The 16,923-nt window shown below is 42.5% G+C and overlaps 1 protein-coding gene across 7 annotated transcripts in view; it reads left to right on the top strand.

Annotated features, from left to right (window-relative positions):
* The window catches only part of TRERF1 (transcriptional regulating factor 1), a 141,523-nt gene that overhangs the window by 100,232 nt on the left and 24,368 nt on the right, over positions 1 to 16,923 (top strand). For 4 of the 7 annotated variants that reach the window (XM_073339029.2, XM_073339031.2, XM_073339030.2 and 1 more), the window contains 8 exons: positions 1,115 to 2,763; positions 3,351 to 3,400; positions 5,119 to 5,269; positions 6,202 to 6,450; positions 10,869 to 11,235; positions 13,263 to 13,329; positions 15,436 to 15,575; positions 15,893 to 15,996. In XM_073339029.2, the coding sequence (XP_073195130.1) occupies positions 1,357 to 2,763; positions 3,351 to 3,400; positions 5,119 to 5,269; positions 6,202 to 6,450; positions 10,869 to 11,235; positions 13,263 to 13,329; positions 15,436 to 15,575; positions 15,893 to 15,996 (2,535 nt within the window). In that variant the 5' untranslated portion in view covers positions 1,115 to 1,356. The remainder of the gene's footprint in view (positions 1 to 1,114; positions 2,764 to 3,350; positions 3,401 to 5,118; positions 5,270 to 6,201; positions 6,451 to 10,868; positions 11,236 to 13,262; positions 13,330 to 15,435; positions 15,576 to 15,892; positions 15,997 to 16,923) is intronic. The other 3 variants (XM_073339034.2, XM_073339036.2, XM_073339035.2) reach the window with 3 other exon arrangements.

The raw sequence follows: 16,923 nt of genomic DNA, 5'->3' as shown, positions 1-16,923 counted from the left end.
GGAGTGTGGAGAGTGTGATCATTCCCATCCACAAAACGATAAACATCCCAAGAACACGCACATGTATTTTCTTTTTTTTAAATTGTATCCAAAAAAGTACAGACATTTGTAAATCTGTTCATTCACACTGAATTAAAGCTCACAAGATGAGGATGACAAATGAGAGCATTCAGGATAAACCAGTCTGCTAAAATATTAAGGAATTGATGGACAACTGAAAAAAAAAAAAGGGAGAGGGCAGAATGAAAGTTAAACTTGATACCTACTAAGTAGGATTGCTTGTGACAGATATGTGCTGTTACCATTTGATGATTTGGACAGCTTGCTTTGTCTTAGCAATTACTAAAAGTCCATATAGAAGATGAGTAAATGACTGTGTACACAGAGGTGATTGGTGTAACCACTCTTGTGATTTTGTCACTTTAACAAGCACACTAGCCTTGCATATTACTACTCAGACACAATGCTGTATCTTCAATCCAATAGTAGACTTCTTCTTCATTCCGTAATATGGAATAAAACGAGCCCTGATGTTGTGTAGCAGAGTTGGAGCTGCTATGTTAATTCTGAATCAGAATTAAATCATACTGTACCCTGTCTTCCCACATCCCTACAACTAAGTGCTGGCACTTGGATTCTAAGCCACCACTTCCTTTCACTTGTGTTATCAGACATAGTAGAGCCATCTGTGATATCTGCAGGAGTTTGTGACTTAGAGTTCAGTATACATGTGTATGTTGTCTCTGACTAGCACATTGGGAACACTAGAAATGAGTCTCTTCCTCATAGCTTAATCTCTGGTTAAAGACTATACCTGAGTGCTGTGTGTGGCCAGCTCTGTTTGTGTGTGTGTGTGGGTGGGTGTAAAGGAGAGGTTTTGGAAAGCACACCTTCATTAGTGAAGTGAAGTGTTTTTACTAGAGAACTGTAGAAACACTATAATGGGATGAAAAGAAGGAAAAGTGGGATGAGATGAAGCAATCCAAGTGCTATGGAACAGCCCAACTGCTACAACTGTTCATAAGAACTTTTCCCCATTAAGTTATTGTTACATCAAAGGAAACTGCAAAAGTTGAGTAGAATGCTCTTAAACTATTTCTCTTTCACTTCCCAGGTACCTGCCATAGTGAATCTATTGTTTTCGGTTAAGATTTGTGTTTTGGTCTTTTTCAAAGATGTGAAGCAGCATCAATCTGAAATTGGAATTGCAAGAAGACCAGAGGGAATTAGTTCTTGTAATGTAAATGGACAAGCTGAATAATAAATTCTAGCAATTTTTTTTCATACTTGGAATATCTCAGGGTCTACAAGTTTATGGTTTTTGTGCCTGTAAGATCAGGATAAAGGTGACCAAAAATGGGGGATCAGCAGTTGTACAAACCTAACCACACTGCCAACAGCAATGAGAATTTGTATTACCAAGCACACCCAATGAACTCTCTCCCCCCTATAAATCACAGCTATGGAACATCAGGCATGGACACTTCTCAGGCTTCTCCCCTCTCTCCCCAATTCCCCCAGGATTCCAGAGACAGTATAGCTTTGAATGTAGGTTCAAAAAACATTGGGTCAGTGGACTCCTCTAGACAAACAAGTTGGACACATACTGGCTCAGGAAACCACGTCCCAGTAAGGAACAATCAGAATGCAATGTGGAGCCCGTTAGGGCAGAGTGAATCTGCTGATGGATACCAATATTCCTATTCTCAAGGCAATGAACTTCGGTCACAAAAACTTACTAGTGGAGTTTTACATAAATTGGACTCCTTTACACAAGTATTTGCTAACCAAAATTTAAGAATTCAAGTCAACAATATGGCTCAGGTCTTGCATGCTCCGTCTTCAGTGATGGATAATGCCAGTGACAGTGCACTTAGACAGCTGCTGTCTCAGAAGCCTGCTGTTGAGCAACAATCTGTAACTTCCACCGTGCAAAGATATCAGCAAGGGCAACAGCAAGTACACCAGAATTTTGCAAGCACTCAACAAAAGCAGCAAATGCAAGTCATGCAGCACCAACAACAGTTGTATTATGATTACCAGCAACACTTATCTCAGCTGCAGATGCATTCTGCCATGCAACAAGGACAACCACATGTGCAACAAATGCAGTCTCAGCAGCTGTTACCGCAACAGATACAACAGTTGCAGCAAACTCAATATTATATGCCGCAACAGCCACAGCAGGGACAGCAGCGGCTCTCAATCCAAGAGATCCAGCAGCAGCAGCAACAAAGTCGGCAGCAACAGCAGCGGCAGTGTCCAATGCAAATAGCTCAGTATTATCAAACACAACCAGTTATGCAGCAGTTACAGTTGCAGCAGCAGCAGCAGCAACAGATGCAGCTGCATCTTCCTACCTATCATAGGGATTCCGACCCCAAAACGGTGCATGAAACACACCAGTACTCCCAGGATCAAGCTCATTCTGTACAGCTTATACAGTTGGGAACAATGCCTCAGTATTTCTATCAGGATACACAGCAGCAGTATAGGCATTTGTACCCACAAAGTGCATTGCAACAACAGCAGCAGCAAGACGACACCGATCAGCAAAAGCAATACCAGAACGACAGCAGGTCTCAAGCTCTGATGAACTCCCATGTTGGCCTGAGTATGGCAGAGGCAATGGAGGATACTGCACGGCAGGAAATTAATTCTGTAGGTAACGCTGGCCCTCATCGAACTCTTTTAGCACCATCGGGTGTCCATCTAAATAACAAAGGGTCCCAACAAGAGTCTCCTAGTGCTGTTTGGCCTCAGGTACGTAATGATTTAGATTTCCATTCATACAGGCCTGTTTTGGACAATGACTGTACTACACCCAAATGAAATAACTGCAGGGGATTTATTCAGTGGGTCAGGGCATGGGCATAGCCCTGGGACTGGAAATGGGTCTTCCACTTCTCGGTCACTGATTTGCTCTCGGCTGAGTTATTACCAGCAGATGGCTATTCACTGGCCAGTGTAAAATGAGTTTGGCAGCGTCAGTCCTGTTCCTGATGGACAGATATCACCAGCTCAAAAAATGCTACCACATTTGTCACCAATTTGCTGCCTTCCTAGCAGCTCCCCAGAAATACCAAGGACCACAGACCCTCCATTGTGCTGTCACATAATCAGGGCTGAGGAGCATGTTAGCAGGTAAGTGTAAGGCAACTTGCACTGACATTGCTCAGAGGTATACCCATTTTTGTGGCTAAATGTAGGATGGCATTCTCCAGGGCTGTCCGTTCTCAGAGCTTTTTACCATCACTGCATTGACCTAAAAAAAGTAAAAATAAGAATAAAGCTCTGAAGACTCCTTATGTTGCTATTGCTTGAAAAATACTTTTCTTTCCCTCCGATAGCAGATTCAGCTGTCCGATGGCAGACTGCAGCCACTGTCCCCTGAGCCAAGGTATTATGAGTTTGGCATAGATTTCTTCGTTGGTGACATTTTATGGTTAAATATAAGTGAGCTCTGCAACTGAATAGAGGCGTTCTCAGCTGGTTTTGGCAACTGTTACATGAAGCCATGGTTAAGGATTTATACACTAGATGTAAAATTGTGCAATCTCTGCAGCAATACATTTAAATTACTTCAGAGTGTTTCTTTAAAATGCGTGAAGGCGGTGGGACAGCGTGCTTTTAATGCTGCTCTGATTTACGCAGTGGAGCAATGCTGTATTGTTTAGATTTCCATCTTTGGCAGCAAATGTCAGCAAGGAATCCATTAGTTTTTCTTAAGGTCCATCAATGCTGTGAGGAGAACCACATGCTAGCACAGTTGCCTGCCACAGTTAGTGGCGCTCATGTTCTGGCACTCTTTTTCTGTTGTTGCTAGATGGGTAGAGAAACATGAGTCGCCAAAATACAGTTCTGGTTCTAGGCCATATTGGTCCATACTGTGGACCACATCTTGAGACTCTTAAGATGTAGGGTGACTGGATGTCCAGATTTTGACCGGAACACCCGGTTGAAAAGTGACCCTGGCCGTTCCCGTCAGCACTGCCGACTGGGCCATTAAAAGTCCCGTTGATGGTATTGCGGAGCTAAGGCAGGCTAGTCCCTACCTGTCCTGGCTCTGCGCGTCCTGGAAACAGCCAGCAGGTCCGGCTCCTAGGTGTGGGGGCCACAGGGCTCTGTGTGCTGGCCAAGCACTGGCTCCGCACTCCTATTGGCCGGGAACCACAGCCAACGGGAGCTGCGGGGGCATTCCTGCAGGCAAGAGCAGTGTGCAGAGCCACCTGCCGTGCATCTGTCTAGGAGCTGGACCTGCTGGTCGCTTCCAGGGCACAGCGCGGAGTCAGGACAGGCAGGGAGCCTGGCTTAGCCTCCTGCTGCGCCGCTGACTGGGAGCTGCCGGGGGTAAGCCTGTGCCCCAGCCCTGAGCACCCCCCAACCCAGACCCCCTTCCTGAACTCCAAACCCCTCATTCCCGGACCCAGCCCAGAGCCCTCATCCCCCAGACTGCCCTCACTCACTCCTGCACCCCAACCCCCTGCCCCAGCCCAAAGCCCCCTCCCACACCTTGAACCTCTCTGCCCCAGCCTGGAGCTCTCTCCCACATCCCAAACCCCTCATCCCTGGCTCCACCCTAGAGCCTGCACCCCCAGCTGGAGTCTCCTCCCACACCCCAGCCCTGAGCCCCCTCCCACATCCTGAGCCCCTCATTTTTGGCCCCACCCCGGAGCCCACACCCCCAGTTAGAGCCCTCACCGCCCTGCAGCCCAGTGAAAGTGAGTGAGGGTAGGGGAGAGCAAGCCACCAAGGGAGGGGGAATGTAGTGAGTGGGGGGACAGGGTCTCAGGGAAGGGGATGGGGCCTCAGGGATGGCGTGGAGCTAAGTGTTCAGTTTTGTGCGATTAGAGAGTTGGCAACCCTACCTGAGAGAGAGAGGACCTGTTTACCACTTCCCTTCCCCTTCAGTTTGGAAATCAATGAGCTAGGCTTTAGCACATATATCCTTAAGTATATGTCCTGGTTTCTTTGCTTATCTACCTGAAAGAAGTGCTTTATGGCTTAATTACAGTTTAATTACAAATTGCTTTTGAAATTCTCAGATAAGACTCATAGTGAATGGGAACATCTGACATCTGGCAAACTGATTTCTCCTTTATCTTCCTGTAAAAACAGTGGCACAAACAAAGGAACATTTCCTGAGAGATCCCATATAAAGAGCAAGCTAACATGTTCAATATGCTTGAAGGAATTTAAGAGTTTACCAGCCCTAAATGGTCACATGAGATCACATGGAGGAGTAAGAGCATCTCCTAATTTTAAACAGGTAGCCGTTCATTTTACTTTATTTGACTCTCTTCTTTTCACGTTAATGTTTGCTGCTTGCTTTGCTTTTCCGTCAACATTTTTTTCTCCAATTTTGTTTCAATTATGCTACCCTCCTACATTAACGTAAATATGTATAGTTGTGCCTATACATAGGCCAAGAGCCTTATTTAAAGGTGACCGTCAAAGGGGAGAAAACGTTTTGTGCCTCTTTTTGTAATGAATAAAGAAACCTTGCAAAACTAAATCTTATTTTTCTGTTTAATACATTAGAAATTTCAGGAATGACAAGTCTTGTCTTCCTTATTTTTAGCTGGACTCCTTGGGTGACTGACATATGTTAGAAATGTTTTCAAGATGTAATTGAAGGATCAGAAGTCTTGAATCTTTAACAGAGAGCTTTTCTCTCAAGTGTTGAGTTAAACAGATGTTAACAAAAAAACACAAAATGAGTTTAATTGGCCTGAATAAAAATAACTTATCCTCTCAAGTCAGGTTTTGCTGCCTTGGTATCTCTGATGGCACAATCATCCTAGTTCTTCTGTTGTCTGTTGTCTCCTGTGTTAGACAAGATCTGAATTTCTAATGCAAAAAACAGATATTTTTGAAAAGAAATCTTTTTACCTTCTACTTTCAGCATAAAGAAGCAATAAAAAGAGCACAAACCTATTTTTCCTCTTTGCAGGTCATCTTTAAAAGAAATGTTTTATGGCTCTTTAACACTGAGGCTGAATCCTATGTATAAGTCATAATTACCTGGCCAATTTTATTCAGGCCCCAATCTGAGGTATGAGAAGGGGTGCTACTGTTTGTTTCACACCAGAGCCGTTTCTTTCCAGACCACGATGAATACGTTTTCATTCTATTTTTATAGTCTGTAAATCCAATAGGAACCCTCTAACTGAGGCTGAAAGCCTGTAATTGTCTGTACAGGATGAAGGAGAGAAACTGCCACAACAGCAGCCGCCTAAAGAGGTGGATAGCATCGCACCTATCGTCATGCCTGTTTCTGTCCCTGTAAAGCTTCTGTCGCCTGAGCCCAGTGCGCAGTCTGCTACCAACAGTACCACAATCAAAGACAAGCCTGCCAATTCTGTGTCAGATGACGAGATGCCAGTTCTCATGAAGATGACTTACTCTCCACCGTGCAGTCCAAAAGTGGCCACCCCCTGCTCATCTTCTGTGAGTGCTTCCCTTCTTGCTACTAACTGTGCTGTGAGGCTTTTAAATCCCTTTGGTTTTAGTGCAATTACATTTTTAAATATATATATATATACACACACACACTCTGGAATATTTGAAGAAATCAGCATGGCTCACACCTGGCAACGAAAGGTGAAGGCCTGTAGTATCTTGTCAGTAATTCCTCTTCTCTCATCCAGGAATATTAATTTCATCCTTCATGGAAGATCAATACTCAGAAATAAAATAAACCATTTGAAACAATAGTGCGGGAATTTTCTATCCCACTAAAACAAAGGGATTTATTACCTTTCTTTTTTTTTTTTTTTTACTATTTGTGCTTCTTTGTGTTTGTTTTGTTGCTTAAATGCAGCAGCTACTTTCTTTCTGTTCTGAAGTAAAATATATTTGTGTATTTTTTTGCGGTAGATTAAATAGCCCTGTATCGTAGTTATTAAAGCAGTAAGTTCTAAGAAGAAGCTGTGCACGTACAATGGGATCGTCTTTTTTTTTTTTTCTCCCCCCTTCAGCAGGTATCTTAATGATGTGTTAAAACATTGTGACTTCAAAAACCCAAAAGGAAAAGTAATGATGATTAGTATTTTCTGGCTTTCATTTAACTCATGAATCTGATATCGCCACACACTATGGCGAAAAGTGCCTTAGACATGAATAAGACACAGTGTGTAGAGGACTTCAGTGAAGCATGCATTTAAGCTTTTTGCTGAATGAGGGCTTAAGCGAACAGTTTAATTTACTACACTTTCTAGTCTAACAACATTAGAAATATGCCACTGCAGTGTAATTGTGAAAGGCACAAGGTGGGATGACTATTAGGAGGTGTGACTACTGCCCATACAGTGAAAAGTAGTACTTTTACCCCCACCCCCCCATTGAGTGGCCTATTCTGGGGACAACATGAACACTTATCAGTGATCTCGAGCAATATTTGTGGATTTATCCCCCCCAACACACTTTTTTTAATGAATTTCCCTTCTTTTTCTTTTAGCTAGTGCAGACTTCCACCCTCTGTAGTAACACTGAAGTCAGCATCTCTGCATTTGCTGATAGCTGAGCAGTGTAGTTTCTCCTTTCGATTTCTAATCTCCTGAGAGGGATGGCTGAGGCCTTGAGCTCCACTATATGCTCTGTGCAGATTTCCTCTGGAGATTCTGGCGGAGATGTTCAGGATTGTGCATGCACATTTACCACAGTTTCGTATACAGTTGCAGTGACTGACTCTGCAGTGGCCAGTTAGACATCTGATTGGCCACTTGTGCACTCAGCCACCCAGGATTATGCATGCTGTCCTGTTTGTTACATGTGAAAATTATGAACACCCAGTTCTGAACTCTGGACCCTGGTTTTTTATACTAGCAGTGGAAATGTATTAGAGTAGTGAAGGAGTTGCGGTCACTTAGAGATAGGGTGAGCAGATTTCTGTTGGTCTAAGGAACAGTAACTGTTTTCCTTCAATCACATTGTGTCTCAAGCCTTAGAATGAAGGGGTCCCAAGGATTGATGGATAAAGTCAATATTTTTTTTAGTGAATACCTTTTTAATGAAAATAAAACGAAACTAAATAACCTGCAACAGCAGTGCACAGTGAAGTGAATCAAATAGTAAATGGGCATTCCATTGTGTCCCAGTGTTAAATATTTAGGTTTTTGTAGAGTACTGAAGAATGCATTCAGTGCTGAATCTGAGCAACGGTGTCTGGATCTTCAGGGAATTAGAGAGCTAATTCTGAGCTGTGAGGCCAAGAACATCGGGGACTTATTTCATATTCAGTGTGAAGATTTTTTCAAAAATGCCATATTGCATTTCCTATACTGAGAGTGCCCTTAACCATTTGATGTAGCGGCATAGAGAGCAATGACTCATGGGAATTTAGTTCCAGTGCCTTATTTTACTTCAACAGGAGCTGAGTACCAGATATTCTGAATTAAAAATAATAATAATAATTAATAAAATACTACCCCTTAAACAAAAGAGATATAAATAATAATCTACTCTGTACTTTCTTTGGCTTAATTTACCAGGGTTTCTAGTCAAAGAGGTAGATAAGGAGCAAATAGTAAAACTGCAGGTTCTTCTCCCACCCCCAAATTGAAGACAGACTGTTATAATGAAGAGGTGATCAAAGGAGGCTCAAAAGTTCTGTGTTCTCATTCTGGGTACAATCGTGCACATACCTGGACATGTAACTTTTGCTCACATGAGGAGTTCCAATGACTTTAGTGTGTGAGAAAAGTAGTTGAAGGATGGAAAAGGCAGAAATTTTTCTACTGTTACTACACAGAGAAAGTCACTAGCAAAATAAAAAATTTGTCAGATGAAGGGGAAAAACAGCGAGAACAATAAGTTCCACTTTGACTTCATGGGGACTATTCATGTGAGTAAGTTATTCATGTGCATACGTTTTTTGCAGGACCAGGTTCCAGGACTACTCACATGAAAGCTGTTACAAATAAAACATAGCAACTGATTTGTACCCTCCCTATTTCTGAATTCCATCATCCATAATGTTTGGGAGGTTTTTTAATTTAAAACCAGTAAAAAAAAAAAAAAAAATTACACAGAGCATAAAATGGAAAGTTGAAGAAACTATAGTTAATGTTTGTATTACAGTAGTGTCTAAAGTCCGCAATGGAAATTGAGGTGGCATTGTATGAAACATAGTGAGACTGAATCCCTGCCTCAAAGAGCTTATGATCTGAATAAACACACACAGGATGGGAGTGGGGACAGAGGCTCCTAGAGGTAAACTGTTTCACTCAAGGTCAGTGGCTTAGCTGGGGATAGCTCTCACATTCCCAGAGTCCCAGCCAGCACCCTCGCCATTGTACCACACTGCCTCTTTGCAAAAAGGAAGGAGCAAACACTTAATCTGGGGCTCTTATCAGACCTCTGCTATATTTCTTGTTTTTCCCCATCTTTTCTTTTCTTCTTTTTGTACACTGGATGTTTACCGTCATGACTGACTTTGTAGTACATGGCTGTGTTTCACACTCCCCTGTGATTTTTCATTGCTTTCAATGTTTTTACACAATCCTTCTTAAAGATACATTTTTCTGCAAAAGAAAAATATGTTCAAACTTAAATTTTTGGGGAGGAAACATCACCAGATGTTGGAAGGGATATAGCCATGATCTAACAGAGAGGGCAGGACCTCTGCAATAGAGAACATTTCCACAAGCTGGAATGTGTTAACAGCAGGAATAAAAGGTGCCTGTGTTCGTGTTCTTTTAACATACTTTTTATTGGGTGAGTGTGCTTGTCAAGAACCACCCATGGTGTTTAGATATATTATCTAAACATGTTCAGTAATAATTTATTTTTATATAGTAGTAATATTAACCAGATGATATAGAAATTTTGGTATATCTTTATCTAGCCAAGAAATACTATCCCCCCCGCCCCCGGCATGTTTATCATAAATGAGATCTTAAAACCTAAGCACCTGAAAGTAGTATATTTAAAACTAAGAATGTGTACCATCATTGTGTGCGTTCTTAAAAAGCTACCTAACCATTTGCCCTGAAAATCAGATTTCAGACTTGCATAACTCCAATTGCTGTCACTTTTTATAGACCAGGGTGGTACAGTGTTAAATATCTTTAATCTCCAAATTATTGAAATGTATAATGCTGTTATGTCCCCAGTTCTCATCTGCTACCATTTTCCCTGCCAAGAAAGGAGAAAATTAATACAAGATTCCTTGCAGCTGGATTCCACCCAGCAGATGGAAATGTAGTGATAAGAAACAAAGAATTTGAATTTATTACATTTTCCCCCCTCTCCTGCCAGTGACAATGCTGCAGTTATTCCACTGAGCTCAAATGTGTCCATCCTACTAAAGCCAAGTAGATGTATTAGAAAACATTTAACTTTCTAATAAACTCAGACTTTGGGGGTAGATGGAGCAACTCCCAGACGACCAATATAAATTTTTTGTAGTTGGAAACGATAAGTGTGCATGTGAGGGGTGCTGGTAAAAATAAATAAATAAATAAAATAAAAATGTTGCATTGACATCTTGGAGCCAGGTCCTCTCTTTAGCCAGTAAACACTGGCAGGGGCAAATGCCAATCTTCCACTGTCTTAGCCAGCTTTTTAATAATTCTCCTCTGACCTGGAGTGGTGATTTCTGAAGCTGGAAAGGTAATTAATTCTCTCTGTCTTTAGATTGCCAACCAGTACCAGTTGTAGTGTTGGTATTTTGTCACATGGGCACCTGTTGGCTTTAAAAAAAACCCCAAAATTGGACTGAAACTGTCAAACTTATTCCATGTAGGGCCCTGAATAGTCATCAGTTGATAACCGCTTTCCTGTCACCCTTGTCTGTGGGAAAGCATAGGTAATATAACCCAAACTAATCATAGCTGTATATTTGAATGCTATCAATTTTCATTTAGGAACTTAGCAGAAAACAGCATCAAAGTGCTGCAAAATTGGAAGAAGACTTCAAATCCCTGCAGGACAAGAAAAAATATCGTCATAGACCGGAACCACTCTTCATACCTCCTCCTTCCTTCAACTTCAGTGCATCCTACTCAGGAGCTACGCTGTATCAAAGCCAGCTTCGCTCTCCCCGCATCCTAGGAGACCATCTTCTAGACAGGACACATGAGTTTCCTCCCTATACCCCGCCACCTATGCTTAGCCCAGTACGCCAAGGATCTGGGCTCTTCAGCAGCGTTATCACATCTCATAATGCATCTCACCCCCAGCTGCCGCTTACTCCTTTGACACCCACTCCACGGGTGCTCCTATGTCGATCTAGTAAGTATTTTATTTAATTGTAGCACTTTCTCTGAGCCCAAAACCACATCTTACATAAACCGCTGTTATGTTATGTTATGTTCCCTGTGCGCTTTCTGTTTTGAAATGATCATCCTGGGAGAAGGACAAGACATACACACAAACTACTGTTACTTTCCCTGTTCAACAAAGTCAGTTTTTCCAGATGTGTACCTCTCTTCTAGATATTGTAGGGTTGGGTTTAAACCAAGAAATGGACTGGTTAATTTCAAATGGAAAGATCAGAATGTATTTATTTCAAAGGACACAATGTTTGTAACTAAAGTGAAGCCTACTCAAATGGGCCAAGGGGGACACACCTGTTTTGGGATTTGGCAATTGTTTGGTTTTAAGCATTTATTCAGTTCAGGAGAAGAAATTTTTGATTAGCATATCAGGCTACATGACTGCAGTGGTAAATATTTTGTTTAAATCCCAACATACATATATCAAGACACTGTAAGTTATCTAAATTTGATATGCCATATGCATAGAAAAGATCTTTAAGGTGTGTATGGGGGATAATCTATATTAGCTAGACGGGAAGAGTCTGTTCAAGGTAGAAATAACATCTTAATCACACCTTAAGTAACTTAGAATGGTCCCCAGTATGTTAGAGAACTTAACTTTTTATTATAAATTAACTGTGCAAGCAAAGCAATTTGTCAAAATTGCTGGAGACACATTTCTGTTTGTGTAGTTTTTCAAAACCTATAAACTAGGTATTTAGCAGCATGGTTCAGGTGATGAATTAAGATTTTACTTATTGGACCCTTACATTTTATCTTGTAACCCAAAAGGAGAGTAGGTATATTTAGATTATCTTCTGTCTTGGATCCTTGAAGATCCCCCCCCATGTTTTACAATTTTACATCCACATTTTCTTCACAGCCACCAGCCTTCTAGTCAAAAAACACTAAGTGATACACCCTTGATAGTCCGTCAGTAGTCCTCAGTTATCTGGACATGTTGCTGTTATGTTCTATCCCCTCTCCTTGTTTCCCCTTCTGTATTCCCATCTTCTGCGATCAGTCCCCTTTATAGAGTTAAGAATTTGATTGCTAGCTTTTTCAAGTTAGCAAAATGGATAAATCAAGTTGCCTCTCTGATATGTTCTCTAGTAGGCACTGAATTCCAGTTTATAAAACTGTATTGTTTGCAGTCCTAGTCCTCTATCCTGCAACCTCTCCTCTTCTTCCTGCTCTTTTTAGAAGATGATCAGAACTTGGTTTTGGCCTTCTACTAATTCTAGCAAGTAGTCCAGGGCCAGCTGAACCTTCTGTCACCATTGTATCATCCTTAAACTGTGATCCTTAGTTTCTTCAGAGATACAGTAACAAGGTGATAGCTGACCTGGATTTTGGGGGTTTGGTTGCGGTGTTTTTGTTTTTCTGTTTTTTGGAATTGTGTTGTATTTCACTGATTTGCAAAATCACTTCTACAGTGCCATAAATACATTCTCAGTGCTTTACCAACAGAATGTTAGTACATGTGTCCTGACCCATAGTTTACAATTTAAAGAAGTCACAGGACAATAGATCAGTTAAGGGAGTCTGTGGGGATTATTGATGAGAAAAGGAAGTAGGAGAGATTTATGGAAGAATTAATTGTAAAGAGGAATTTGGAGGAGGAGTAGGTGTGCTTAGCATATGATAACGGGAGACCATACGAGGCATGGGTGGCAACCTGGTAGGAGGTACAAAGCTAACATGTACAACCAAGTGTGTAGATTATAAAGGAAAATGTAAAACCATTCAGAATGGTCATCCGTATGGAAATTGATGCTATTGAAAATTGCAGCTATGTCCAGACACACTGTACCTGGTTTCTTAAGGACCCTGGTACATTCAGGCCAATGCAGCAGCTGTAACCTGATGTTTCATTGATTTCTGTGGACCATTTAATAGAAGGATAGCTACACAAGTGGGGGCAGTGGAGGACCAAACACGATGTGTAAGTTAAGAAAATAGCTTTCTAAACAGAAAATCAAATCCCTGTTTCTGTTTCAGATAGTATTGATGGAAGCTGCATTCCAGTGACTCCAGGGCCTGGAGAACAGACTGTTGATATAGAACCGTAAGAAAAATTTATCAATGTGTATCACTTTACAGCCTACTTCAGTCAGCTCACCCTCTCTCACCTAGAGAATGTGGTCTTGTATATTTTGAACAAGGCGGGTAATACCATACTACTTGGCTGGCGGCACTCAAGGCTATACCAGTGTAAACATTGGCTGAGGTCACTGACAGCAGAAAGTCTGCCAGAAATGAGATTGTGGCACTGCAAACCAGCCATGGCTTTAGGGGAGAGCTATAAAGGGCCAGTGAAGTCACAAACGTAGCTGGTGCTGGCTGGAAAAGTGTGTGACCATGGCATTGGGGCAGCATGTTGATTCAGTACTTGCCCTGGCAGACCTCCTATGGAGTTCTGGGAGGTGTTAAACTTCCCTTCCCTTCGTGGGATACCAAGAGAGGACAGAGACAGTGTTATCACCACCAGCCCTCTGCTGAGGTGTGTCATCCCCTATGGGGCAGGGAGGTCTAACTGACCTGCATCTGGTCTGTTCACTATATAGTAATGATATTCGTTAGATCTCTCTCTTCTGGGACTTAAAAACCTGCTTCCCAGTCCAATTAAACTGTGTTGGAATTGTGCACAGCTTTCTAAATTAGGTCTTTACAATACACTATTTGCCTCAGTGAAAGCAGAGTTCACTGAATATTATGTTGTAAGATAGTCTGACACAATTTCATGTCAGGCCATTGTGATGTGTGACGCAAGGACCTCTTGATGCCCACTGGCAGAGAGCACAGGGGTCCACAGGTTTACAGAGATCCCCTGGCTACACCAAAATGGATCATGTGTCATGCTGGTGGTCATAATCATTGCAAAATGTGTGTGCAGTTAATGTGTAAGGAGTTATATATGCGTACTGAAAATTGTCTTTAAGGCCTTGGAGTTAAAGGCTGGTCACTTAGGGTATGTCTGCACTACCCCTCGGATCGGCGGGTAGTGATATATCTATTGGGGATCAATTTATCATGTCGAGTGTAGACGCAATAAATCAATCCCCGATCGCTCTGCCATCGACTCTTGTACTCCACCGTGGCAAGAGGTGGAAGTGGAGTCGACGGCGGAGCGGCGGCCGTCAATCCCCCGCCATGAGGACATGAGGTAAGTCGATCTAAGATGCGTTGACTTCAGCTATGCTGTTCTCAAAGCTGAAGTTGCAAATCTTAGGCCTATTCCCAGCCCGCAGTGTAGACCAGGCCTCAGAGGTAGCACGCACTGAGACAAACTTCTCCAAGTGGGAGACACTTATCTCCCTCGCTGACCATTGTATATCTTACAGTGGAAATCTACTTGCATATTGAATCAAGAACTCATGAGTAGATTCTGAGTGCTGCAGGAGAAAACAAAACCAGCAGGGATTATCCTGTTTTACAAGTAAAGACCATTAATTTTTGGGAGTATAACTGGGGTATGGAGGTGCGCCTGGGATCCTTCAGGCTGTGAAGACAAGCTGCCAGTGGGCTTGATCTAATGAAAGGACGTTTTCAGACATCCTGGTTTAAAACACCAGGGAAAAGGACTTGGGATGAGCTATCCTGCAGGAGACGGGAATATTTTATGAGTTAAGTTTAGGCTGTAGCAAGCATGTTATAAGTTTTGTTTTATATGTAACCATTTGTTTCTGATATTCTTTCTTAGTTTGAATCTCTGTTCTTTGATGATAAACATATTCTTGTTTTCACTATAAATATATCTAAGTGCTGTGTGTTAACTGGATGGCTATCTTGAGTTAAAATTAATAATTTGTGTGTCACTACTCCCAAAGGAATAGTAATCTGTGAATTTTGTGAGTGTTTGGTGGAACAAGGGCTGGACACTCAGAGGGACACTTAGAAGTTGGTGTATACCTGTTGTTTGCCTGCAGAGGGACAGCGTAGCTTACGGGGGCTGATGGGGGGAGTACTTGTTCTGTTTGTGGCTTGGGTTGTCAGGAAACTGACTCCTGGCAGGTACAGACAAAGCTCACTCATGCTAATGGTACCTCGCAACCCTGGGTACTCCTGGGGATTGTCTCAATTGTGTAATTTATTTTTTGTTTGGTATAAAATAAAAGGTAATATTATTCTTTTCTCTGTAAATCTTACAAGTGAGATCTCTCTTTATTTACAGACAGATCAATATTGGATCAAGATTCCAGGCTGATATTCCTGAACTACAAGACCGATCATCAATGGGGAGAGATATGCACAAGGCAACTTTGGTTTGGAAACCATGGCCAGAACTGGAAAACAAAGTCTTCCAACAAAGAGGTACTGTATTTTGCCATTTGAATTGTTTACTGAAAACACTATATTCGGTATAGAAATCTCCACTTATTTCTCACTCTCATACTATTTTTTTTACTTTGAAAAGGTTTTACAGATGTTTCAATATCTGATCAGTTTTAATTTGATGCATTTGAGAATTGTTACAGAAAAGTGTAATGCAAACATCAAGAACTGTGTGCGCATTTCAGAACGAAAACTTTACACTCTATTGTGTTTCAGTTGGCTTTACAGAATCCTTGGTTTGAGGTATCTGGCTGACATTTTGCAATATTTAACAGAATCCCTTTTGTTTCTGACAGTGGAAGACCTCTTAAATATGTGCTGTTCAAGCGTGTTACCTGGTGGAGGAACTAATTCAGAATATGCATTGCACTCCCTCTTTGAGTCCAAAGGGGATATTATGGTAAGACAAGAAGCTGAAGAGAAAGGTTCGCATCTCCTTTACCTTGGCAGCATGGGAAGATGAAGGTTATTTACTTGTATTTACTCTGCATATTGCCACTTATAGATTTTGCACTGCCTGGTGCAGCTTAAAGGTAGAACCTTCTCCAAGCAGTATCTGTTAGCACTCATGTGTGCCCCTTCCAACCCCTCCCCTCCCTCAGTGTCTCCGAACATTGCGGTCGAGCTACGTAAGGGAGCGCTGCACCCTCTACTGCCTCAGTTCCTGCCACTGCCAACCCGGAGAAACCGCTGTATGACTTTGAGAAAGAGGGGGAGGTGGGGAGGAAGTATGAATATATGCAGAATAGTCTTGAAGAACTCTGGTTACGAGTAACCTTCATTTCTTCTTCAAGTGGCTTTGCATATCCCCCATTTGTGGGTAAGTTCGGCAAGCAGTGCTGAAAACTCAGGAGGAGCGAAACAGAGTCCTAATTTAAAGGACTGAAATGCTGATGTACCAAATTTAGCATCCACTCTTGAAGCCAAATCCAAAGCATAATGTTTAGTAAAAGTATGCACAGGCTTCAACTTTCTAATGTGCTGGGTGGTGCTCAATCCCCAGCTCTGCTCCAGGCCCCGCCCCCACTCCACCCCTTCCTCCAAGGCCCCACCCTGGCTCCGTCCCCCCCTCGCCTCTTCCCGCCCCCGTTTCACCTCCTTCCCCAGCGCACCGCGCCCTCGCTCCTCCTCCTCCCTCCCAAAGCCTCCTGCACGCCGCAAAACAGCCAATCGCATGGGGCGCAGGGAGGGCGGAGGAGGCGCTGATCCGCGGGGCCTGCCGGTGGGTGGCAAACACTGGGGGGAAGGAAGGGAGCTGATGTGGGGTGGAGGGGACGGACTGCCTGTGGGTGCTCAGCACCCACCATTTTCCCCCTGTGGGTGCTTC

Source organism: Lepidochelys kempii, chromosome 3, assembly GCF_965140285.1.
Source record: "Lepidochelys kempii isolate rLepKem1 chromosome 3, rLepKem1.hap1, whole genome shotgun sequence".
Classification (NCBI taxonomy): Eukaryota; Metazoa; Chordata; order Testudines; family Cheloniidae; genus Lepidochelys; species Lepidochelys kempii.
This window is presented reverse-complemented; position numbering and strand designations above follow the sequence as displayed.